Here is a 27,553-nt window from a genome sequence, read left to right as displayed (position 1 = left end):
TTCACCTTGAAGACGCACCATGGATTTACTGCATTTACTTACCTGCAATATCAAATTCACGCTTACTAAAAACATTTAATCTATGGCTTTCTCTTTTCCAAGTAGAAACAGTTCATAAACTATGCCATAACCTGGTGATTTCCAAATAAATGCGGTAATTGTTTTGTAAATTTCTTAGTGTCCCTTGTTCTACTGGTAATGGGCATGCACAGGATATGAGTTTGTTGTAAACAACAGCGCCTATCAAGGGGGGTATTTTTGCACTTACGATAACCAGGGTCGCTTGGTTTCATGTGAGCTGCTGCGCTGAACTTTCCCTGCATGGATTCCTATTAAAACTATTCTAAGACACACACGCAAGCTTAATCTTTAACAAATACATACAATATTGAGCTTTAAAGGGGCTGGATTATTATTACTACCATTTCCCCATAAAGTTTGAGTGTAAAAACTACTATTCTGTATCACTGCTTAGAATATTTATCACTTCTATGTGCGCTCGGCTTATCCCTGCTCTGCAATAGACATAATTTTATACCTCATAAAAGCAATTTATGTTTCCAAAGGGAATGATCGGGATAGCATAAAGCGTGGAGTGCTGTGTTGCAGGAAGCATATTTTCATTCAGCAATTGTACTCAGCGGCGGAACTGCACAGTTTGATCATCATATTGTGGCAGAGATCATTACTCACCCTTAAGTCGATTTGAAACCTGCAATGCCATAAATTAATCCATATCGCTAATTTATGAGTACACATACTTTACTCAGACTCATAGATAACCTACGTAAGATTTTCTATAGCACATCGCCATTAATAGTTATCATATGGGCTTCTACAGAAATTTCACGTATTATGCTTTATGAAATTGCGAGCATTAAATTTATTAGTAGTACAAGGACAGCTCAGCCAAGATCTTTGTGGATAAAGTAAGACCTATTTTTAGCTAGATATTCTTATAGAGCGCTATATCAGATTGTGTATTTTCCATCCATGTGCCTTCTTGCAAGAAAAGGGCAAATTTCTTATTGGGGAATGTTTTTAATGAAATGTTATGGTTTACTTGAGCTGTATACTATGCTGTATGCTATGTTGAGTTTTTGTAAGAGTTGATTTTAATGGTCTATTGAATATTATGCTGTGTATTATATGTGGCAGGTCTTTTTGTACTGTGGGCAGTTTTATAGGAATTAGTTTTAGCCTTTGAACTGCATGAGTCAAACATCCTCTTATTAGGATTTATTGACTACTACATGTTCAAATTAAAGCAAGGTCAATTTAGTCTTTACTCCTTCAGAGGGGCATAAAGCGAGCAACACTTATAACTGGGCAATAACGCAACACGTGACTTGCTGTTAAAGCTTGTTAACATTCAACCAAGTATATATCATTCCTTTGAAGTGCCAAATTAGCAAATAACAGTTCAGCACATTTGTTAATGCCACCAAAGGCAAAGTGTTAAATGCTGCACACAGATGCCTTGTCAAGCATCCTCCAGCACTGTGAATTTGCAACTCAGAATCAAGGATATTTTTTCTTTTAAAATTTGACTTTCTCTATTTGAATAAGAAGATGCAAATGGTGAAATAAAGAACAGATATTAAAATGTAAAAAACACACCAACATTATTTCAATACAATATTGGCGATGGCCTTCTTTTTCTCTGAGGTATGGATGATTAAAGCATTTCTGTCATAAAAATCATCCTCAGAAGTTTCTTAAATGAGTATTCTTAAATAAAATCTCTCTAAAAATAGAGTGGAGCTGATCGGCGGCGGCATAGTACCAAGGCAAAGTGTGTGGGCACACTGTATGGGGTTATCTGAGCCGCAATCAATTAGGAAAAGGTCTGCTGTACAATAAACGAATTTGATAGCCAATACTCCTAGTTTTAAACCATTCTGTGGTTAACAGAGCATGTAGACTTGTTATTTTATTGTAATCAATTAGTTATTTGGTGTGACATGACGCTTCCAAGGACCACAATGTGATGGGGCTACAAATGGGAGAAAGGTTCACAACGGCATTTAAAAAACATTTACCAACTAGGAGATGAGCCCCTACATCAATTGGCACTCACCAACCACTGCAAACAGAGCACAACAACTCGTTGATCTCAACACTACTTAGTGGCGAAAGACTTCTAAGATACAGCATGATACGACTGAATTAATTAGCTAATGCTATTGTACAGAATGCAATGAAAATGGATCATCCTCGATTGGCTCACAGTTTTTTGGAAGGTGAGTGAAAGGAGGTGCACGGAGTTAAAGGAGTTAAAGTCAAGCTGGTGAAATAGGGATTGATACCCTGATCTGCTGGTTCTGAAGTCTTCAGTTTACTCCCTAGAAAGGGGGGTTTCAACCAATTTAATTGCAAAACACAAATATCCAACCGCAACCCCTTTTATGGTTTCTTGAGTTTTTCTAGCAGTGTTAGGTCAAAAAGAATATATATACTTCTGTCATAGCTCTGTAAATGACCCACTGAAATCATAACATGTATTCGAAAACTCTGATGGTAACGAGACAAACAACACCAAGATAATTGTGATTTTCTGATTTTAAAAAAATAACAGTTCAAAGGCTATGTTTAAAAAAAACAAAAAACATCTCCCTTTATAGATTTAAAATCAACCAATTGCCAAAGATAATGGAAATAAAGTATTACATTGATGATATAACACACCAGCCGATGGATGGAAACACATCTTCCAACGTTCTGCAATTTTATGGATCTCAGTCTTGTGCAAGGATTCTGAATTGTCTTGTTCGATCGCTAAACAGTGCACGGATTCGGGTTTAATTGTACCTTGATTGCTGGCAAGCAACAGCATGTTAGTTTGTAGACATCGGCTTTCTAAACATTTTCAAGAAATATGCACCTTCGTGATGGTGCACACTCACAATCTCCAACAATTTACCAGTGCCAATTCAATACATAAAATATTCATACAGAAACACAGGCAACCCGCAGAGAAGGAATATTCTAAAACAGGGCGCTCAAGCCAGCCTAATATAACTGAACAATACTCTCTCTAGCTCACGAGCGTGACAATATGTGCTTTCTGAGCTGTCTGGGCGTCTATACCCCCAAACCTAGTGTAAGTAAGGCCTCAATAACCTGCAAAGGGGGGGGGGGGGGGGGTGGACTTTTTCCTGACTGATCATATGGTGCATACCTCAGAATGCTGTGCCTCTCACGACATAAATAGGAGCTGTTTTTGTTCCAGAGCTATGTTCATTTTATCAACTTGAAGGAAGAAAGCTTGAGGCAGCCCTGCGATGGTCTACACCTGTGACCAGAGGGTGATATGACATACCTCCAGCATGCACTTATCCTAAGGTAGATTATTAGCTTAAACGCCTCGCAGCACATGTGTTACGCCTTACCCACTGAACTGCCAAACATGAAAAAGGAAATTCAAGCAACTTTGATCCATCTCCCATAATGTTCACTATAATTTGTATGGAGTTCTACTCCATTGATAAAAAGTGTACGCGTTCACCACTTCATTGAATAAAAAAACAGAAACACGCTGGAAGCGCTGTGGCCTAGTGAACATCACTAGAACTGGGTTCTCATCCCAGCACCCCACTGGATCTGCGATCCTAGGCAAATCAAATCCCCTTTTCTCTTTGTTCCTCAGGAAGCTTGTCAGCCCCCATCGGGAAACTATGAAAAATTCAATTTTTAATAAACAATGTTTATGAACTACGCTAAGCTTGATCTGACTGGATTTTAGAAAAAATAAACATATGGGCACTGAGAAACAAAGACAATTATGACAGGAAACCCAAAACAAAAATTCAAGAATCTGTGATTCATCTTTGAAAGCGCTGGCGCAAAGGTACAACCAAGCCCTTTTTGGCGTTTTATAATTTACTTGCTGTTGCTCTAAAAAAAAAATCACCTCATATTTCTATTTTAAACAAATACCTTGTATTTAGCATGAAAACGAAAAGCAATCCGTGTCACATTTTATTTTCAATTTAGGGAAGAGGGACGCTCTTGAAAATAAAATAGGTAAAATACAAATAAGTTAAAATTTATTAGAAAAGCGCCTGTTATTGGATAGGTAAGGGAGTATCAGAAAATGCAGATTTCATAAGAAAAAAAAATGTTTGCTTGGCATTGAGCTGTGCCAGCCTGGTGGAAAACAGCTAACCAGTTGTGCTTAAATGCTCAGTGTGCTTTCACGGCCACTGGAGAGCGCTGTTCAGTTCCTAAAGGAGAGGTTAGAGCCTGCTGGCTGTCTGCGGCGTGCCTGCTCGCTCACAGAAGCCCGGGCTCGTATATCACTCACTGCTTTGGGTAACACAGAGGAAAGGAAGGCCAAAGCTGCCTACCGTCAGCGGGCGCGTCGTCGTCCTTATCGCCCCGGTCAGAAGGCAGCGAGATGTTGTCAGGAGCCTCCGGGAAGAGCCCTTCGTACTCGTCACACTGGTCCGAGGAATCCCCTGCACAAACCAGACAGACAAGGCAAGGGCAGATTAGATAGCGTCTTCCTTTGTCCATTACAGACACTCGCGAGTGGTAACATAAAAGCTCCTCTGATACGAGTTCACCAAATTATAGACTCATTTGAAAATTGCAGGCGCAATATTTCTGCGTGCACAGTTGTTTCCAGATGGTCTGGAGGCTGCAGCGCGCGAGAAAGGCCAGCGCAGAATCAATTATATTAAAGTATGAGGTGGGGGAACAATGGGCGAATTAAAGGGGGCAGAAATGTCCTATTACTATAGCAGCTTCTATCTATTTATCTATCTATCTATCTAAGTCTAATAACATCTCTGTCTATCCATCTTTCATTCTATGGATCATTCTATCCACGTGCTTGTGAAGAAAATATGATTTTCTGTAAGTGACCGGAGGTAACCTAAATTATGTCGATGTTAAGGAGTGTAGGCCCAGATGTACAAAGCCATTTAAACATTTTTAACGGGCCGAATCGCTATTTCGACATGTTAAGAAATGCTAAATGGCCTTTTCAGATGTACAAAGGGCCAAAAACGGTCACACTTTACGATTTCTACATGGTAGAAATCGCAAAATTGCTACTGCAATTTAAGAATCGCAAGGAGATTACCTATTTGCGATTCCTAAAGCACACGTACAAAGTATTTCCTAAATGCGAATTGGGCATTTAGGAAATGCAATTACCATCGACTTCAAGTCAATGGTAACCAAGTGCAGAATAAAAAAAAATGCATTAGATTTTTTTTTTTGTTGTGTCATGAATGCTCACATATACCACTAGGGTATAAGTGCACTTACATGTACACTAGGAAAATCGAGGGGCCTTCTGGGGGCTTTAAGCCTAGTGGTGGCCTGCACGGATCAGGGGTGGCAGAGGGGAAAGGGGGGGAAGCAGGTGTAAAAAAAAAAAAAGAAAGAAAAAAACGTACCTTCTTCCTGCTTCCTCGCTAAGTCACTCCTCCGCAGTCCCTTGCTCCAGCCCGAACTGAAAGCACACCCAGGCTCCACATAGCCAATAACAATGCTGCATTGCAGCGTTGTGACTGGTCTGAGCGCCGTGGTTCGGCGTTTAGACAGGCAGTGGGAGCCTGGCCATGTTCTCCACCCAGGCTGCAATACAGCCTGGGTGGAAAACATGCAAAGTGCCCATGAATGTTTGGCCGGCCCGAGACTGCCGGTCAAACATTCATGCGCACTTACAGAGTAGGCCAACCACTCCTCCCCTTGCTCTGAGAGCGGAGTAGCCCGCCCCCCAAAGCTGCCGCAGCAGGAACAAATAAAATTATAATAACGTCGAGTTATTATCATTTTATTTTTCCTTTAGTTCACTGCTAAAAAGCAGTTGGGCGACGCTCCTCCGCCTTAGCGGAGGAGCTGCCACTGCTTAAGCCCAGAGGCACCCTTAGCTTTGCATTTCCTAAATTGCAATTTCCTATTAAGAAACTTGCAAACCATATCCTATTTCGCCGATAGGCAGGAATGCAATGGCATTTCCTATTTGCGATTCCTAATCTGTAGGAGTTGCTATTAGGGAATCGCAAATTTTGTACATATTGTTTTGCATTTCTTAAATAGCAATTGCTACGGAGTCGCTATTTAAGAAATGCAAACGGGAACCTTAGTACATCTGACCCCTAGTGTACTAATAAATCTGCATTAATTTCTTACTCCAGTTCAAAGGTCAAATTGAAGGTTATTGCCTTAGTACTGGCTAGATTTACTTTATTCGTCAGGATCCATTGCATTGCACTTTGTGCTCTGGTTCTAGTCAGATACCTTTCTTTATACTGTCCACATATTAAAAGTCAGAATGGCGCAAACCATAGATGGAGACCTACTATGACTAATGTGCTATTTGAAAAAAATTCTAAAGGCTCAGCACCCACGTTATCACTTGAGATTTATGGACCTTCTCCATAACAATGGTATGGTAATAACTAGCATATTACACAATGCACATCTAGACATAACATCTGCATATATATTATAAATTTATGGTCATAAATATGCATGCATTGAAACTACGTTACATTATGCACATTACGGTTCTTTACTAAGATCAATGACAAACCAACATTACAAAAAAATTGAATGATAAGACCTTATATTGTTCGTCCTATTAGAAATTATTGGAGGTCTGGGTTCCGCCCTGTTCTGAGGGATGCTGGTTGGGGAGAGGCAGGAAACACAGCCTTGTGGTCTATTAATATCACATTTCAAAGATAAAGGAAGCTATATTGACGCAAATTCTTGCTGCTATTTAACTGTTTCCAAAATGAACCAAGATGGGGGGGACACTGTGATTACAATCCATAGACTAAAAAACACTGAAAATTCCAAACTAATGTTAGCACAGTAATACAACATCCAGATGCGCTGATCATGACATCACAGATGACATTACAAATGATATCATCAATTGCATTTCGTTTGCAACACGTTTTGTATTATGTAAAGCTGTAGGGCTTCTACAGTTCCATCCACAAGTAAAATATATCCTGATATATATATTAAATCTAGTTATACTTTCACAATATAACTGTCAAAATGTAGTTATCCCTGTCAATGATTTTCAAGTGGTGATAGGCTATTGCACATACTTGAACAATTTATCAGTATCATCACAGTTATTAAAAGTAGGCGTCTGGCAGAAGTACCATGGTCAACATGTAAATAGTCTTTATACTATGTGATAAGAAAGGCTCAAGTTACACATGGAATCAGTACTTATCATATGCATGTTAAAGAGCAGTTATTAGGCCACTGCTGTTTCCTAACAGACCTATGCACAGAGAAGAACATCTGATGGTGTTGCACTCACAATTCACAGACATCTTCAGAAGCATGAAATAAAACTGTACCACGGTCAATAGCTTGCTTTTACCGTAGAACTTATACTGAAAACAAAGGCTTCTAAAGTTACACTCAAGATAAATGCAGTTGTAACGTTGCAGTTCCACTCTCAACAGCTAGATGTCCCTGCAGAGATTTTATACTAGAAAAATGCTTTATTTCCAGCATGTTTGAATAAATTCCAAGAGTTTGCTGTATCTTTGAAATTAGAGATGATGCCATTTGTGAAGCATTGTGCATCATCAATGATGAGGTGCAGGGGAATTTCAGAGCTTTTTAGATATTAGATTCTATTCATAATGTCCTTTCAACTACATAACATAACATGTGTGTTTGTAAAGCGCACGTTCACCCACGCATATTCTGGTGCTGAATAGCATATTTATTGTTATCCAACTCAATGGTACTCATATTATCGACTTGAGAAGGATGAAAGGCTGAGTGGACCCACCAGGAATTGAACCTGTGACCAGGAGGTCAAACAGGAGCCCCTACAGTGGACACATTAGTCCACTAAGCCACCAGACCCAAATGAATTTGGTTAGTTCATTTGATGTTTTTATAATGTGAGTTAAAATGATGAGTTGAGCAGAATACCATTACATCTGGTGGCCAAAGGCTTTCTATATTTTTTTTTTTTTACAATTGTCATGATCGTTTTAACTACTTTCTGGAATTTGACTGTATGCTTGCCTTCAGTACCTGATGAGTACAGTCTGTAGATGTGCTCAGTGGGGACTGAACACAGGATGTGGCATTATGCCACGCCCTGCACCTGGACAGACAGACATATATATATATATATATATATATAGAGAGAGAGATATACTGAATATATCGATGCATTCCATTTGGAATGTCTGTTTCCCCGAACCCTTGATGTGTTTGCTTAGAAATAATTTGGTGTCTATGAAACGGAAGCTCAGCGACCTCATATACAAAACAATGTCTGGCAAGCATTTTCCTTGAAATTAATTATTATTCAAGCAATGTTGTGCAAAGGCATTTTATTTAACTCAGTCAATAACTTTCATACGTTGTGTAAAACACTTGTTAAAAAATCAAGACATCGAAAGGATGTACTTAACTTTTATTTATACCATTGGAAAGGCATCTAAAAACCAACAAAGAGCATCAGGTATGCTGCTCCATTACAATTTGCAGACATAATTGGAGGAATTACAGGCTAATCAGGGCTCTAAAAGAAATGTATGTTCAAATGAAATGTCTACAGACTCATTATTTGGCTGCTATTCTATTTGCAATCAGCCATAATGTCAGTGGTGCCCGGAGCTCGTGCCAAAGACAACAGCATAAATTGTGCATCTCATTTCTGTGGTCATAAAATTAATGATCAGTTTAAGTGTACTTCTTTGTAAAAGTTATGGCACAAAGTAAAGACACGAATGTGTGTCCCTCTGTGTACTCAAGAGGACAATTACGGTTTTGTAACCCATTAATATTATGTCGTATTTCCCTCGGAGCTGGGAAGTTTAAATACGTGTGATTAACGATACCAAGTCAAATAAAAAAATATTAGCCTTTTTCTATGGGGCTGTATGCATTTAACTTGTTTTGCCAAATAATATGTGCAGACTTCCATGCTGCATGGAGCCTTATCACTACTGGACAAATACTATTCTCTTAATTACATCCCCCATATTCACCCCTGCAAGGACTACTTAATCTGCACTACTGTTTTGTCCACCACAATGGCCCTGATTCACAATGACAGTATAAGAGGGAGAATGGCACAAAGAAAATAAATTGAGTGTTTTGCTTAGGGACAAGAAGCCAATCAAAACACTTTCAGAACAATTTCATGACATTTTGAACACAAAATATGTTCCTACAAGCACTAGTTCCTTTGAAAAAGACTTGTAAGACTCATTTGACTAGTTAACTGTCCCTTTGAACCTGCTTGGATAAAAGGCACTTTGGGACCAGAGACTTTCGGCAGCGGCGGCTCCGCCGCAATGGCGACGGAGCGTCGCCCCACTGGCTGGCTCAGAGCCAGCAAATGAAAAATAAAATGATGTTCTATCATTGTTTTATTTTTCATTTGCTGGCTCTGAGCCAGCACGTGCGGGGAGAAGCAGGCCAAGGCATGGGAGGAGTGCTATGTGCACTCCCTAAGTGCGCATAGGTATTTGGCCAGCTGTCTCAGGCTGGCCAAAACATGTGCACTTAGGCTTTTACAGCCCGAATCCATCAAACAGCTGGGCTGGAGAAACCCCACAGACTCCCTGGTCTGAGCAACGCGTCCTTCCAGCCCGCTCAGGCAGCATGGGGATTGGATAGGGGTCTGTCCCAAGGGCTGCTGGGACCAGGAAGAAGACAGGAGACAAGACGTGGGAGACAGCCGGTGGCTTCAGGTAAGTTGTTTAACCCCTTCAGCGCGGCGCGGATTTCCGCGCCACGCTGAAGGTTCCGTGCGTGGGCGGGGCCATGACGGAGCGGTTCCGTCATGCGCACAGCGCGACCGTCGCGCATGACGGAACCGCTCCGTCACAAGCACGGAAAGGGTTAAAAAATATATATATTATTACTAACACACACTCCCCGCGTGACCCCCCCATGCGTTCTCTCCACCTGCCTCGCCACCCTTTGTTTGTGGCGGCCACCACTGACTATAGGAACACCTCAAGTGGTCCATTTTTGTGAATTAGCAAACTTTCTGTAGGGCAGGCTTTGTTCATGTATGTTTCCCTGAATTTTAACAGGTCTCATGTAAAAATCACACTTGGGTCTTCCACCTTTCCAGGGCTTAATTTGAGCCGGTGGCTGCCGGTGGGGTCCACGGCACTCATTTTTGGGGACCTGCACTTATTTTTCCTGATCAGATATTGACCGAGAGCAAGATAGAGAAGAAAAAGGAGAAAGAAGGATGGAAAAACAGTCACAAAGGGACAAAGCAGGAACCTGCAAGAATGAGATAAAGGGGTAGGGAATTAAGTGGATTAAAAAGGCCTTAGATTAATCCAAGCCAATCCAGCCTTGGTAGTCGCGGCCTTCTGAGCACCGGCACGCTTTCTTTTACAAATTAAGCACTGCACCTCTTTATGGTCAATGCCAGCTTCTTGTTTTTTTTTTTTTACTCCTGAGCAAAGTACCCACAAACGGTCAAGCCCAAAAGATATCCAGGGTGAGATGATCTGATTACTATAGTTCTGCTGCACAAAAGATCCCTGCAAAGCCCTCCCATTGAATAAAGATGGTTACTTGAAATTATAAATTTAGTTTTGCTTTCAAAAAATCTTACTTTTGTCAACTCCAATTAATTACTAAGAAAGATGTGCCAGTAAGTAAGTGTGAGGCTTGCTGTAGGAAAGAATCATTACTCCTCACATTGTTCAATATACCAGCTTTTCTACTCTCCATTTTCTCGATGGATTTTCAAAATCAGAATCATAGAATAAGCAGAAACTTCATAAATAGAAACTCTGAAGAAGGAACGCTCATTTTTTGTATTTCCTATTGTTTTGCTGGCTGCATAATTGAAACAATGCATTATTAGGAGATTAATGCAAATGTGTTTTAAAAATCAATCTGCAATTCATACAGGATCTTAAAATTTTAAAGGATCTATACCAAGAGGATGTTGGCGCAAGTCAACTTAATGTTTTTATTTTTGGGAATAACAAGGCTCTTCGAATAGAAAAAGGAGCATGGCTATTGTATCTACTAGCAACACAAAAAGATGATGGACAAAATGTTGAACATTGTCAAACATTCACTCCCCCAGTCACAGATCTAGGTTTAATCCATCTTCTTTTGCTCACTATTGCACCCTAGTTTTACCCAGCCATATGCAAATCAGTCTTGACCTTGTCCCCATAGGAACAGTCCAGCCCGAAGTGCCAGGTCAGGTCCTCCCTGAACTGGAAAACAAGCATTATAGGACAGGTTTCGGGGCATCACGACTATCAGCCAGGCTTTGTATTGTATCTACTAGACCAACTATGAACATAGATATAACACAATGTTATTACTGTTATTATTAATATATATTTTTTGATAATTCAGCCTAAATCCATTTGTGGTCAAAGAAAGGTGATGTGTGGTTGAGTTCATTAAGATATGTTTTAATAGATATTCTGTCCAGAGGTACAGCAAATCTGTTGGCTTGAAATTATAAAGGCCTAATGAATAATGTGACCATAACGATGGCGTTGAGACATCAGCATGAACACAACCGGATACGTATATATTACATAATCGCTTAACAGGCTCCCTTCTGGGCCTTTGCTTTTATAGACATTCTATGGCTACAATTTATGCCCTCAAGGTTGCATTCAGCAGATATCTGACTAACAGCAAAATAGGTCGGTGGCTTGAGTGTCCTCTTGAAAATTCTGTTCAGTTGAATGTGTGAATCCTAGCAAGTCTGACTCAGCCCTTCATTTTTCTGAAGTTAATAAAATGAATACCATTCAGTTGGGTAACAGGGACACACCTGGCAATAACATTGCAATGAAACAGCAACATCTGCAGCTGTAAATGTATTATGCAAAACGTTATTGCATAGTAAAATCTACGTGTGATGTGCAATTCTTTGCAACGGACTACAGAGCTTACAGAGATAATATTTCAACTCCCCAGTGTTCTATTTGATGCATATTGATATGCATATGCACCAGCATGGATATAGGGTAAGACTTCAAGGTATACAGCATATCTCTAGAGTGCTTCGTAGAACGGTATACTTGTATTCAACATGATTTTTCATCCTTTAAAAGGACTAAAAATAATAAAATTGTGTATTCACCTTTATACTTTTAAGGTAGTGAATATTTGTATAGGCCACATCCATTGGCTAGGCCACTTCAGCGAGTATAATTCCCTAGTAAAAGATTGCTGTCTACGATATCTGTATTGATGGTGATATGGCGGCAGGCAGAGCTGGACTGCATCCACGAGTCATTTAAATTCTGAAATCTTACTGGTCAGAAATGGTGTACTGCTTTTCAGCAACACGCACACAAATGTAATATATGCAAGGCATCAAAGGTGGGTCTCTTAACACCACCACTCCGCTCAATGTTTGAAATACGTTCGGAAGTCCTGTTTAAACACAATGCGTATACAAGTTTTTTGTTTTTTTTTAATTTTCATGGATTCATAACAATTCCGGCACCAGTGATAATATTTGGTTCACAATGAACACAAATCAGCTCCAGGTATTGTTTTTAATCCATAGTTTCCTGTTAGGTGATCGTAAATTGACTTGAAATGGGAATTTATGTGTGCAAGACACTAAATTATCGACATTTGCAGAGAACATAGGAGGTGAGGGGGGGGTTCAAGCCTGGCTTAGGTCTTGCTATATTAATAGAATCAGACACTCATATGTGATCCAAACAGCATTAGATATGCATGCTATGCTGAATGTGCCAGCAGAATGGCCATCTGTTCCCTCCCCCAAAAATATTTTTGACACTTGGGGATGGCATCTCTAGAAACAGCACAAATTAAAATACATGGAACCATGTTGGTTAATATCAGTTTGTCATATTTAGCAACTGATGAAAGATTGTTACTATTTTTTCTTAATGTGTTAGCGTTTGAATCATTTCTGAGCATCGAACATAACTCTAAAAAAGTCTCTTATGATTGGTGATGGGTGTGCTCTTTGCGTGGCAGCCATTTGCTCCGTTTTACATGAACCAGAAAAAAAACAGAGCCAAACGACTGAATATGTCAATTGCAGACCATGATGCGTTTTTGGCCTACAAGGATACATGTGAAAGTTATATCAAACATTAGCTCTTGAGGGGCATAGAAACCCCTTGCGCTGCTCACAATGCATACATCTTATGTAGGTTGTATAATGACTCAAAGCATCAACCTAAGCCCCTGCTTCAGAACAAAACATAAATGCCATCTCTTTAAAACTTGCCTTAAAATATGATTTCATTATTGCATAAAATTAACATTTAAGTGGTTACGAGTCATATTATTTGACCTGTAATGTATAATTATATTGATCATAACAGCAAACACAATGGTATTCATTGTATCCACAGTGATCTGTAGGTTACAGATTGATGCCTGCAGATTACGCTCAACGCACTGAACTATCACAGTAGTTTACGTGTTTGACTTTTACGGCGACATCACTATCACATGCTGATGTGCAAGGCAAAATGTTACAACTGGCAACAGTAAATAGGAAAAATAAATTACAAACCCATTGGATTACCTGACATTTTCAGATGCCATGCGGCTGTTTAACTACATTCCATCACTTTCATAAAGATATATGGCTAATCCTCTTTTTTTTTTTTTAACTGACACTGCATCATGAAAATAACTATTTTATCACGAATTACATCTTGATTTTATTTCGTATTTTATAGCGGTCTGGAGAGCACATTCAATCCACTTTAGGCGGTACTCTGCGTTTGCGCTTCTTTGACGAAGTGTTGACTGTTTGATACGTAATATCTCGTGCTCACAAGAGCGGGGAACGCTATCGTTTTAAGAAAGAAAAAAAAATATTCCGATAAACAGTGGTGAGTGTCCCCCGAAAGTATTTTAAGGCTGGGTTACATTTGACCCACAGAGCATTTCTAAAAAGCACATTAAAGTATGATAATATATATAATAATATTTTTGGGAAGCCGGTAAATGAATAAGAGTTAACAACATACAAGTAAAACGATAGCCTTGTAAAACCGAGACAGAGCTCAGACACACAACGGTCTCCGAGTTTTTTCAATTGTCTAAAACCGCTTTTCGAATAAAAAGAGTAACCGTATTTATATCACCACTCTGTGAACTGTGCACGAGGTCGAAAATATTTAAGAACAGCAGCAAAAAACGACAAAGCGCAGTTGGACTTCAAATGTTATTGTCTAAATTCATAAAGATATACATCTGGAACGAAAAACAAAAATATTATAATGGGGCTTATTTACAAGCATCTTGCACAGCGGGTGAGTCGCTTTTAATATGGGAGAAGTGACGTACGGGTGGCGCAAGGGTCTTGTAAATAAGCCCATATTTATCTCAGTAAAATCCAGTTGGTGAAGTCTGAGGATTGTTACAAGCGTCGGATCTTGCGTGCACTCCGCCTGGCCCTTTGGACTCTCTCCCGTTATCAGGCGGCGCTGCTGGGACTCGTGCCTCTGCTTTATCGCCAGCCACAGCCAGGCGGCGACCCAGGGCGGAGCCTGCGTCCCAAGACAGTTCCGCATTATTTCCTCTGACCTCACGCTGTGAACTTTCGCAAGCGCGCCCCAGTCTGCAGGTCATGACCCCGAGCGCGACCGTCCCGGAAGTACAGACCGGCCAGTGTTCGGTTCGTCGTCCAGAGTGCACAAGATACTATTTGTTTTGAGCACTTTTTTTTTATTGCTTCGCAACTGTTTTTTCAACATTCTGTGAAGATTTTGCAAAACGGCCTTTTGTTATCGTTGCCAAAGAACGAAAGCCACATTTATTCACCCGTGTTAATCTTGTCTAAATTGTCGGACTACTTCTCAGCCCAAAACGTTGATATTTTTCGTTTTGCTCTTTTCTCACAGTATGACACCCACTCCACAGGGTAAGTTAAAGGGAAATGAAATACACAGTCCGCAGTATCCTTTTGGTTTTCTAACTCTGTTGGCATGTCCGACGCTTCTCGTGATTGGGTAGAAGATTCTGTTGCGCAGTGCCACAGAGCGCATTAGTAGCTCCACATTTTATATTACAGTATACCCAAAATAGAGAATTTGAGTGCTTAGGAAAACACGTTTGTACCCTTTCCCATGCAGGTGCGTTACATGCTAAATTCACACATCTAGCAGACGGGAGCATAAAGTGTTTATGAAAAGTGCCAATACATTATATTAAGGATCTGCAGTCCACCCCAGGGCCCAAAATAGCCATTCATTGCCAGTTTGCTTAATTACCTTATGGGGAGTTTAACAAGCAGGTCGCAATGTCCGGAGTGGTCAATTTTTTTGTAACGTGTAATTGTAGTGTGTGCTTAGGATCATAATATGAGGTAAATATTTAAAAAACATTGCAACAATGTGTGTGCTTTTCAATGGAACGCGGATATAGGAACACAATTGAGGGTTTGGGAGCTTTTCGTATTTTTTTCAGTAGGGGGAGCTAGCACCCTCGAATCCAGACGGCGTGTCAAGCGACCACAGTATGAGGTGTCTGATTTTTTCGTGTGAAATACCAGCAGGCTAACAAAGTTATCAAAACAAATGACTGTACTTTTTGAATTAATGAGCTAATATGTATTAGGAGGGCACAATAGAATAATTCAACTATTTACCTTTATCCTGAAATTCTTGGGGATAGCTGAAAGAAAAAAGAAAGGAAAACAATCACAACCGGAGCACCCAGTATATCAATAAATGCAATACATTTATAAATAAATACATGTAATACAGATATTTTATTTTGCACAAATGCAATACAAAGTGGGTCACAAGGGAACTTTTTCGAGATCGCAGGAAATGAACATTTCAATCTGTAGTGCGAAATTAGCTCAATTGACAGAAAACATTCAGCCACGCTAAATAAATGTAGCGCTGTTAGCACTATCCGCATTTAGGAGACAGTCACATATTTTTAGCGCAAACAATGTTGCTTGCTATTTCTCGGCAAACCGACATAACCCTTAATTATTGATTACTTCTGTCCAATTCGATTGGTACTAAAGTGTGTCACCCTTTCCACAAATTACATTGCTGTATCACGTGTTAGTGACCCCAAATTGTTGCTATGTATTGTACCGTGTGAGGAGGACTTGACACTTTTCTTTTGAAATCACTCTGACAATGGACATGCAGCTTTTGCTACTAAATAGTAATTATCTGCAATAAAATGGTCATCTTTTGTAAGTGCATAGGTAAAAAAGAAGGTATAGTAAGGCTGTACTAAAAATAAAAAGCACTGGTAGTGCCTCTATCATGGGCGTACGCAGACATTTTTCCAGGGGGGGGGCTACCCTGGCAAATGAAGGGGCGTGGCTAATGTTAATCAACAGGGGCGGGGCTAAAATGGCAGACAATCAGGATCGGGTAATGCTCATACCAAGCTGAGAAAAACAAGCATTGGCATAGCCAATAGGTCTCGCCCTTGGGACCTTATAAGTATTTAATTCTGCAGCAGGTCCCAAAGGCGAGACCCATTGGCTATGCCAATGCTTGTTGTTATATATGGGCATGTTGAGAGGCTAGGGGACTGGGTCTCGATGTCAGGCTGGGGGCACAGCAATGACCTACTCAATTTGAATGCGTAATACAACCGGAGGGGTGAAATGAAAGGTTCAGTACCAGGAATAACAGGAAGGTAGAACGTTAGGCTGGTTAGAAAGGTAAGGAGGGGTAGAGGCAGTCATGGTGGTGAGGGGAGAAACAGATGCATGCTAAGAGAGCGCTGTGAGGGAGGGAGGCGAAATGGGAAGAGGTACTGAAAGGTGAGTCGGGTAAAGACCGTAGTGAGGCAAACAGAAGGGTAGCGAGGGGTGAAGGGTAGACAAAGAAGTGAGGTGTAGAAGAAAAAGATTCAGGGGCAGAGACAGGTAAATCAAAGCTGGAGAGGGGAGAATAACGATGTCGTAGAACGTGAGAGGGCCAGGTAGAGAGAGGGAGAGGTGTGTCAGAGACAGGGAGAGACAGCTGAGGGAGAGGGAATAATAAAGACTGAGGTAGACAGGTGAGGTAGAGGGGTGCGTTGATCTAAAGGAAGTGCAGAGATGTGTCAGAGAGATGTTACTGAAGAGGAAAAGAAGTAGAGGTATTGAGAAAGGAGTAAGGTACTATAAGAAGTAAGGGGGTGAACAGAGGTAGAACGAGTGGAAGGGGAGAGAACACGTAGAAGATGAATGGCAGAGTAAAGTCAGCAATCAGGCAATGAGTGTGAGGAGTGGGATACAGAGGGATATGTGGCAGTGAGTGCGAGGTACAGAGGGATATTTTGTGGCAGTGAGCACGAGGTGTGGGGTACAGAGGGATATGTTGTAGCAGTGAGCGCGAGGTGTGGGGTACAGAGGGATATGAGGCAGTGAAACACAGGGTCGGGACGTCCTGCCAGACACGATAGGGTGCATACTGGCAGATAGATATGTTATTGACACGAGTGTGTACGTTTTAGTGGGATCTGAAATCCGGGCTATGCTGCAACCTCAATTTTTGACTTGGGAGGATAATGCATCGACTCCCCCCAGAACTTCATTCAGAAGACCCCTTGCTCTCAGGCTACATAGTGTTAAAAGGAGGTCTTGGTGTCCAGACCTAACCACTCGTGCTTGTGGCGCGCAGCTCAAACTGGCCATTGTCATTCTGTTTGTGATAATCAGCCACAGACAGAATGACAATGGGAGGGAGGGGCTGCGAGGAGGAGTGCAAGGCGCCCATCAGGGAGTTGAGGCCTATGGCAGGGAACACCTCTGCTCCCTGCAGGGCCCGTAATTACGGACAAAAGGTGTCTGGAAAAGCATGGGCGGCCGCAGGGGGGGCAAGGAGGGGCGCTCCGGAGGGAGGGGGGGGGGGCAAGCGCCCCTCCTTGCCCCCCCCCCCCCTGCGGACGCCCATGGCCTCTATATAGCTTTAATGTGATGCACTTTGCAGTCATACATGCACAAGGTTCACCTAGCACTCATAGGGACACATATCTCAGCCTGCTCGCAAACAGGCACACCACTCACACGGGCACACTGCTCACCCTACACCCACACAGGCACACTGCTCAACCTTCATTAAAAAAAAAAAAAAAAAACCAAAAAACATGTTTTATTGATTTTATCAGCAAGTAAACAGACAGAGACTGCATGCCCAGGGTATCACATGCCAGCAAGTAAATAAACATAGGATATGTCTGGAATACAGAAGAGTACATGTTATGGATATTTAGACTTCAGGGCGACAATTTATCTGAGGGAAAAAGCCTACTGCATTAAAAGAATAATTGTAGACCGAGGATCATAACAGTAGTAGCTCCCAAAGCTTGGTACGACCGTAACAAACTAACAGCACTAGAGTAACTGGGACAACAGTGGGGATCGAAAGGGTAGACTGGGAAGTAGAAGGGGTTTAGGGTGGATGGGTCCAAACCAGTGGATATATGGCAAACGGGTGGATATTTATAGAGGGGCAGAGTGAGGCCCAGTTAGCTTCTCCTACAATAAAAGCTCTCTGAAGCAGGCCTGGGGGGGACTTCACGAGGAGGCAGAGGAGGGAGCCTCTTGGTCAGTGTCCAGAAACCATCACAGAAACTGATCCCAAAGTGGGGCAATAGGGCAGCAACGAAGGTCCCTGGCTCCTTACCCTTGGAGCACCGTCACCTCGGATTCCATCCAGCGAACCCCCTCAGCCCTCCAGGCCATGCTACTAGGGGGGAGTCCTGCTTTTCCAGCAGATTGTCACGGCGCATTTTGCCAAGGTGAGGGCTAAATCAGTGAAGCGGGCGCTGTTTTGTATTTCTTCTGGCATTTATAATTTCCTTTCGCGCCCACCTCCCAGGTATCGAGGAGAGGACATAGTCGAGAGGAGGTCCAGCCAGTACTGAGTGAGGTTTGGGTAGTCAAAGAAGACAAGTCTCAGATCAGTCGCAGGACCTTCTCACCGGGCACACGTGTCCGGAGCGGTCAGGAAGATGGGATGGATTTGGTTTGGTGAGAGGTATGCCCTGTGCAGTATATAAAATGAAATCAATTGTAGCCTGGCTTTGTGGGAGAGCTTAGGTGGGTGCACTAGTGCCTTCTGCCACTCCCTGTCATGTAGGGACTGACCAAAATCTGCCTCCCATGTATCACGAAAAGCCTGCAGGGGGAGCTGTGTGTGTGCAATCATGGCCTTTGTGAGCCAAGTAACGAACCGTCTCCCATCTCCCAGAGTATGTAGGCGGTCTACTAGGGCATAAGTAGGTGGTTCCGAATTGTCAACCTGTCATTTCTCGCTCAGATGAGGCCATACATCAGGAACTGTATCTGGTGAAGTCCATATTGCTCCACCAGCTCTTCAAAAGAGAGGAGTTGGCCCATGGTAAAAAGATGCCCGATAGTCAACAGATCGGCTTGGTCCCAGGCTGGAAGTTCACGCCTGGCGAGAGCTCCAGTTCCTCCAGGGAGACCTAGTAGGGGGATGGAGGGAGCATATGGAGAGGACCTGCGGGTAAGCCAGTAACTCCTTCAGAGACACTGGAGCCGTACCCGTACGTGGCTGAACTAAACTCTCTTGCTTGAAGTGAAGATAGGGTCCAGCGTGTGTCCTGTGATGTGAGTGGGGCTGGTGACCATTTGAGTGAGTCCGATATTGTTCATGCTTTCAAGGAGGTTGGGGTGTTGGCATCGCTGAAGTACTCGTGGTGGAAACTGAGATCTCCGAGGAAGATTTAGTCTGGAGTCTATGGCGAGCAGTACTATGAAGTCAGTGATGGCGTTGCAAAAGCTGGGGCACAGACCTGGAGGTCTGTACGTTAGGGTCCTTCTGATGATGGATCTTCTGCCAGTTTGGAGCTTGAAGTTGAGGTATTTCCTGATTGGCGTGGCATTGTCTGTGGTGGTAGTGCAGTGGATGGTCTCTATGGATGATGAAAATTCTGCCTTCGTGTTTTTTGACCTGGTCCAGGTGCGCTATCTTATAGCTCTCAGGTGTTGCTGAGGCACTGTCTGGAGCAGATGCGAGAGTGAGCCAGTTTTCAGTGAGGAAGAGGACATCAGGGTGAGGCTGGTGATGATGTTCCAGATTTCAGTGGCATGCTTACGGACTGATCGCGCGTTGAGGAGGAGGCTGTTGAGTTGTCCCGGTGCGGGGGAGCTGTGCGGTTGATCAGTAGGGGGATGGTGTTTACGGTGGCTGGAGTGCCATTGCTGCAGGAGAAGAGGCAGTGTCCTGTGAGGAGAAAGGGGCGCTGAGGGGTGGGGCTGGCAAGAGGCAGGAAGCGGACGAAAAGTCAGTAAAAGCAGGTGAGATGGCGGTAATGTAGAAGCAAGTGAGGAGAAAAAAGGCAAAGAAAGGAATAAAGGGCACACAAAAGATCAAGAGAGCTGGCAAAGACAAAATAAAGAAAGTGGGCAAAGAAAGGAATTAAGAGCTAGAACGGAATAAAGAAAGCGGGCACATATAGGGATAAAGTGGGCAGGGAAAGGGATAAAGTGGGCAGGGAAAGGGATAAAGAAAGGAGTAAAGGGCAATGAAAGTCTAAAGAGAACGAGGCAGAGTCAAGACCCAGAGAGGGCTGGCAGAACCAGGGCACCAAGGGAGGTCAGCTACTCGGCGGAGGAAAGGGGAGCAGGTCAGGGATACTAGTAGAGAAGATGATCATCTTGTGGGTGGAGCCAAAGTCCCTTTCTCAGTGCTGCTCCTTAAAACTTTATTTTGGTGATTACATAAGCTCTGACAAACAGCTACGCTCTCTTGACAGGGTGAGGCTGGTGATGATGTCCCATATTTCAGTGGCGTGCTTGCAGAGTGATTGCGTGTTGAGGAGGAGCTGTTGAGTTGTCCCGGTGCAGGGGAGCTGTGTTGTTTGGTCTGTGGGGGATGGTGGTCACAGTTGCGGGAGCGCCATTGCTGCAGGACAAGAGGCAGTGAAGGCAGGAGAAAGGTTTTTACCATGAACCAGGTGCTGAGTGGCAGCAGTTATTGTGGTGACCGGTGTTCAGGGCTCAAAGTTCTGTGGCGATGTAGCTGCGGGGGGTGGGGGTTGGGGATCCAGGTGCTGGCCACGGTCCAGACGCGGATGGTCTTACCTTTAGCACGTCAGCGGCACAGCCACGCAGCGGCCTGCATTAAGTAGGTCTTGTGAGGAGGAAGCGGTGCTGGGGGCGGGGCTGGCAGGAAGCGGGCTACAAGTCGACAAAAGCAGGGGAGATGGCAGGAATGTGGAAGTAAGTGAGGAGAAATAAGGCAAAGAAAGGAATGAAGGGCACACAACGGATCAAGAACGCGGGCAAAGAAGGGAATAAAGAAAGCGGGTAGAGAGATGGATAAAGAAAGTGGTCAGAGAAAGGAATAAAGAAAGCGGGCACAGAAAGGAATAAGAGGCAATGAAAGGCTAAAGAAAGCGAGGCAGAGTCATGGCCCAGAGAAGGCCAGCAGAACCAGGGCACCAAGGGAGGTCAGCTGCTCGGCGGAGGCGAGGGGAGCTGGTCAGGGATATTTGTAGAGAAGATGATCATCTTGTGGGTAGAGCCATAGTCCCTTTCTCGATGCTGCTCCTTAAAGCTTTATTTTTGGTGATTACATAAGCCCTGACATACAGCTGCTCTCTCTAGACGGATCTAAAACGTGTAGAGAAAAAACATTTTGCAAAAATACTTTTGTATATGGGTTTTGTAACAATCTCTGCAAGTTGTTTTTTTACTAATTCAGATGATGTTTGGGCCTTTGCTTCAGTGTGTCTTTTTTGGGATTTTCCAAAGGTCATCATGCCAGCATTGACAGGTGGTTAGCAAGTGCCCGGTAAATAATTTGAGTGGAAAAGGAGGCAAGACATATCTTGCTGTTACTCTGTTCATCTGTTCTCTACCATGTTGTTTTTTGTGTGTTTCTATGCGCAGGAGGATTATGGCAGATTTGCTGGACCTTGGTGGGCAGCCATCTTTCATAAGTAAGTTCATGATGCACCGCGTCTTAAAACTTAATCCTAATGTTCACCAGAAGCCAGCACAGGATTTTCACTGTAGGGGTGGATGGAGCGTAACTCTTTTTCCAAAGGTTAAAAATAGTAGGCTGCTGCGTTTTAAAGTGTCTGTAGTTTGGCTGTACCCTGCGTTGGAAAGCCTGTATCACTGAAGTTGCATCAAACCAGTAAAAGGGAGAGTGAGGTACTTTGAGTTGTTGCGATGAACTATTGTGAGAATGTTTGAGGTGATGTAGACCTTACTTCATTCAATTCACCAATGATTTGCTCTGCGAGAGAAAGGAGAGCTCTTAATTAAAAAGTATGCCTACGTTACTTACTGTCTCAGATGCTGCGTCTGGAGTTTCTAAGAAGTAAGGCTTGGTGAATTGACAGGAAGGGCTACGTTTGCATTCCTTCAAGGGTGCATTTAGGCAATGAAGCTCTTTAAAAAGGAAAAGATAAATGTGTTTATGCAAGTTATCAGCGAAAAAGGGTACAAAGTTCCTCGTGTACAGTAGAGAAGAAATAAGGAAGGCGGTGGAAGGAGGGACTCAACCAACCGCTAATAGCCAAGGGATGCCCGGGGGAATTCCCTTGGTGGAACTAGAGCTCTCACACACCCAGCAAGCTAGGTGTCATGCTTCATCATATGAGCAATGCCCCTCGTCAAGTCGGCGCTGCAATCCTTGACGGGCTCCCGAAATCGGGGCTCTTTATCGGGGATCTTTTGTTCCTGCCGATAGGTGCATGGGGGTGAGGGGTCTAGTATGTATGGATGTAGCAGAAAGTGAGGTAAAAAGGGTTAGTTAGTCCTAATTACTGTTTTATTCACAAGGTAAACTACCCTATTAAAATGGTGTAGAGTGGCTAGGTACTAGAAATAAGGTGTCTAGACGTGTAGTCCTACTGTAAGAGATTTATGCAAGTTATGACATTAGTACGATTCTACACTTCCATCTCTAGTTGTAGTAGTAAATGTGTGTTCTCACTTTGCAGTGCTTTATTATGGCTTATGTTCCCGCCAGACTTAAACAACAGGATGCTTTTTAGAGAATTACCCACAAGTACAGGAACCCCGACAAGGACAAGCCTCTATCAAGGATTCGCTGCAGTTGCTGTGATGATGTGTATACGGTGTTCACCTGAGGCTCAGAGGAGTCTGCATCTCAATGCAGACATGCAGAATTGGCCTGAGTATTACTGAAATGATTTAGTAATAAAGGTCTCTATTTTCGCAGGGTGTGTAATGAAGACAGAAAGGCACTCAGATAGGCAAATCCCATAATTTGCAGTCTCATTCAGTAGCGTCCGGCACGGATCAGGAGTGGCAAGGCGGGTCTAGGTAGAGGTGGGGGTTGTGGGGGTGGGAGGGATGTAAAAAATAATAAGAATAAAAGAAAAAATTGTATCTACTAGCTGCTCTCCCGCTCTCTCCCACGTCGTCTTAGTCTCTCCTCTCTGGGGCTGGAACAGGGAGCAGCCAGGCTCCCTCCCCTAAGCCAATTACAGCACTGCAATGCAGCATTGTGATTGGTCGGAGCGCCGTGGATCGGCGCTCAGCCAGGGAATGATGGCCTTGGCATGGTTTCCACGCAGGCTGTAATGCAGCCTGCATGGAGAACATGCAAAGTGCGCGTGATTGTTTGACTGGCCCGACAGGGTCGGCCAAATATTCATGCGCACTTGGAGTGGGCAAACCACTCCTTCCCTGCTTTGAGAGCAGCCCCGCCCGCTCCGCAAAGTTGCACTGCAGGAACAAATACAATGATAATAACCTCAAGATATTATCATTGTATTTGTTCTTTCTTTCTCTACTTTGCAGCAGTGGGGCAACGCTCCTCCACCTTAGCGGTCTCATTACATGTAAATAGAAACAACTTTTTACTAAATACTTTAAAATGCTGAGTATTATCGTTGTATCCTTATACTTTTCAAATTTGTCATTATGTTCTTTGTACTTTTCTGCTTATTAATCTTTAGCGTTTGTTAAGAATGTACTTTTAATTTATTGATGCATGTCTCGAGTTGCGTCTCGTGACCATTGTTTGTTTACTGACGATAGTCTAATTCGAGACCTCAGTGGCAATGGCAGTCGATGGCTGACTCTGGTCCCTGCCAGATGCTGCCTGTCGGGCTCTCTCATTACTTCAACTAATCTTTATATTTACTCACCAATAACTCTTTAATTCGTTTTGAGTACTGAGTAGCTGCACTCTACAGATATTCAAGTTTCTAATTTCTAGAAATTTTGATATGAAGAAAAAACACATTGTTTAGCAAATGTAGCTGTGATATTTGTTTTTATCCCCAGAAACTTGTGAAGTCACTTTAAGCGGTGATTGTTTTTCTATTAATACTGATATTTCGTGCATGGTTTCTTAAGCTATTGTGATACAGGGCTCTTTGAGGGCTCCATGTTGTTTAATTGAGAGTTACATCGGTCAGGTGATGTGATATGATGTGGAATATCCAGTGGGGTGGAGAACTAGTCTCCGTCATCCCATACAATCTAGAAAGAATATTTTGTTAAAGTATTATTAACTTTTTTTAAACCAGCTTTGAAACTGGCCAGCAGTTACAGTGAAGTTTTAAAATCTCATATGTTGAGCTGCACATTTTCTTACATGTACCATTTTAGGCCACGCTTAGGCATATTTACAATACTAAACTCAAGGGTAATTCAAGTACATTCAAAAGAAACATATAATGATTAATATTAGTCAACTCGGGTCTCGATATTGCACCTTATGCTTCAGATTTTACGTTCTAAATTTTCATGATTGTAGGGTGTAAATGGTGGAGAATGGGTATGTGGAGAGATAAAGTGATTTGTGAGGATAACATATTTTGGTCAAGTGGAGCAACTGGGCTCACAACCAAGATCTCCAGGTTCCACGTTGGACATTTAGACACTCAACCAACCACATCTCTTAACTGGTCTCATCATATCCATCCCAAATCCTCAAACTGAGGTGATGATGCAGTGAGTGAGAAATTAAAAGTGTATTGAGCCAATATGACAGTGTCAGTCGGGGAAGTTGTTACTACTGAATAGTGTGACCTAAGGAAAATTGTATTAAAGAACACTGAGTGAAAACACTTATAGAACTGCCCAATGCAATGTTACCTACCAGGGGTGGGGGTGGGGGGGGGTCAACCAAAATACACGGAAAGACAGAAAACAGAGGGACATCGCATTTATAATAACATTAGCGTACTGATGTGGTTTTTAATTCATCTGATCTGTGGTCACTCAGGATGCATTATATAATTTAGCTAGTTTGGTTATTATGAGTTCCAGGTCCACATTCCTGGAGTTACAGATCCAGTTATTTGTAGATATTCCATTTGACAGGCTGTGTGCATCAACAACCTGTCAATCAATGTTGCGTCTTACTCACTTAGGCATTGTTGACTAAGTCGCAACAAGCGTGGATATGGAACTGGAAGATCGGTATGACTTATGAGAGCTAAAGTACGACAACCTACCAGAGTCTATATGTCACCATAAGTCTGCTAGTTTGATCCTCCAATAAATCAGTGCCAGGCGTCGGTACTCTCCCACATCATCCAACCTCAGAATCTCCTGTCTAGCACAGGCTAAGCAACAGGAAATATCAAGAACCTTGCGACAGTTATGAATCCTCTGTACCCACTGTTTTCTGTGGTATGTTATGGTCATCAAGGGGGAGGGAAAGAAAAAAAAGGGATGTTGACACAAGTGTACCTAACTCAGAGATAACAATGTGTAAGAGTAGACACATGGAAAATCCATTGACGTCTCCTCACCAAGATAAAAAAAAGAACAAGCACTACTAAACTCGAATCAATTTATTTATGTCGACATCTTTCTGCACTCTGTTTTTAGACATTACTGAGTTGGTACATTTATCAGAACACACATTGAGAGCAGCCTCTGTGCTAGTGTATGCACTATTAGTATCCAATGTTTCTTTACGCAAAAATGATATAAACACTGTTGTATTTGTATGCAGCTTTTAGACAGGTCTCCTTCATCTGTGCACCAAGCAACATCTTTGTGAAATAGTAGTTTTGCATGCAAGTTATGGAGCCCAAATGGGCTCCTTAATGGAAAGACCTCAGTCCTTGCCTCAATTACGGCAATATGTGGGGAAGCCAGTGCAGCACGGAGGCATATATCCTGCTATATTGGATAGAAATGTATACCTGCACTTTAAATGAGTAAATCGGATTACAGTGAGGGTAGAAATGTGACTGCCAAGACTTTGTGAATAACCACAAACTCGTGAGTTTGGCGCTATTCGCCTATTTAGTCTCACATCATTATTCTGGAGTATCCCCTGTTCCACCATGGGAGCCAATGTGCTCAAATTCACATCACTCAGATTTCGCTCTCACGTAATATTTAACATGCTACTAGTCAGCAATCCGTGTTTTCGTTTTTATCTGGCATACTGATTTCACCTTTGCGGCTTAAGCCCAAAGTGAGAAATGTGATGAGGATGAAATGGACTCAGTGTAATGAAGATTACTAGTAAGTAGTTGAATAAATGTCGCTGTTGAGGGTGGCCAAGAATGAAACTGCTCACAGGCTTTTGGCACCACCCAACGAATAGGTTCCACATTTCTCCTTTGAAGGGGCACTACTAAATCAGTTCTGCACTGCTACAATTACATATTGGAGCAAAAAGCTTTTTGTGGGTGATCAAACCAACAACAAAACCGTTTCTGAAGGAACAGATTAAAAGCTAGAACACAATTTTAGTTTGCATGGAGGGGCCTATTCCCAAATTAAGTTACCACTACACTCATAATTTTAAATTTATGTAGGAGTGTAGGTTACTAGTATTTTTGAATTCACAAAATTCGAAAGGAATGCAGATGGAAAGCTGCACCTGGCGCCGCATTTAACAGGATTTTTTTTAGGACAATCATATGATTTTGTTGATAGAAATGCTTTCCCTCAATGCTGAGTTCTCTATGGTGGAGAACTCTTCCCATGGGTAATGGGTTCCCATTTGCAAATGCACATTTCTTTCCTTTTTTTTCTCCATGGGAAACATGTTTTTTCCTATGGAGAAATCCTGTCCCTACACCCTCACCAAATTTGGGAGTGGTTCATTTCCCCTCCCACTCTGGAAAGGGTATTTACGCCAGTAATTGACTGAAGTAAAAATATGACCTTTTCAGGCTAATAAGAGAAATGATTGCAGTTTTGTAAATGGCCACAAAAACTTTTTTTTGGGCGTTCACAAACTTCCAAGACTATCCATGTCTTTGAATTCCTGAAATGCCACCCCTTCTGTGGGATTTACAAGTGCAGAGATCTTCGCATCCATAAAATGACTTGCACCTGCCAGGTACCCCTTTGTGAATTCCTGGAAAGCGTAGCTGAGGTACACTCTGTAGTAAACGTATGCTTAGGGCCGAGTATACCTTTGTGAATAAGCCCATGAATCTTTATATTTTACACCCTTGCCCAGCATAGAGACAAAACACAGACGAAAGAAAACACAGAATCGTACTTAGATTTAACGTCTTTAATCTTCTTAAGCAGGACGTCTTTCCTTTCTTTGGCTTTCTTGGACAGGTTCTCCCCCTTCAGAATATCAAAGATGAAAGTTTCCAAGTCTGATCAATAAAAACACGAAAAAGAGGCATATCA

At 42.4% G+C, this 27,553-nt stretch overlaps 1 protein-coding gene across 1 annotated transcript in view; it reads right to left on the bottom strand.

Moving 5' to 3' along the window:
* Nucleotides 1-27,553, bottom strand: part of SKAP2 (src kinase associated phosphoprotein 2) — a 487,916-nt gene that overhangs the window by 379,071 nt on the left and 81,292 nt on the right. Inside the window, exons 2-4 of the mRNA XM_085631645.1 lie at nt 27,414-27,519; nt 15,608-15,633; nt 4,350-4,460 (exon numbers count right to left, since the gene is read on the bottom strand). Of these exons, the coding sequence (XP_085487771.1) occupies nt 4,350-4,460; nt 15,608-15,633; nt 27,414-27,519 (243 nt within the window). The remainder of the gene's footprint in view (nt 1-4,349; nt 4,461-15,607; nt 15,634-27,413; nt 27,520-27,553) is intronic.

Source organism: Triturus cristatus, chromosome 10, assembly GCF_964204655.1.
Source record: "Triturus cristatus chromosome 10, aTriCri1.1, whole genome shotgun sequence".
Classification (NCBI taxonomy): domain Eukaryota; kingdom Metazoa; phylum Chordata; class Amphibia; order Caudata; family Salamandridae; genus Triturus; species Triturus cristatus.
This window is presented reverse-complemented; position numbering and strand designations above follow the sequence as displayed.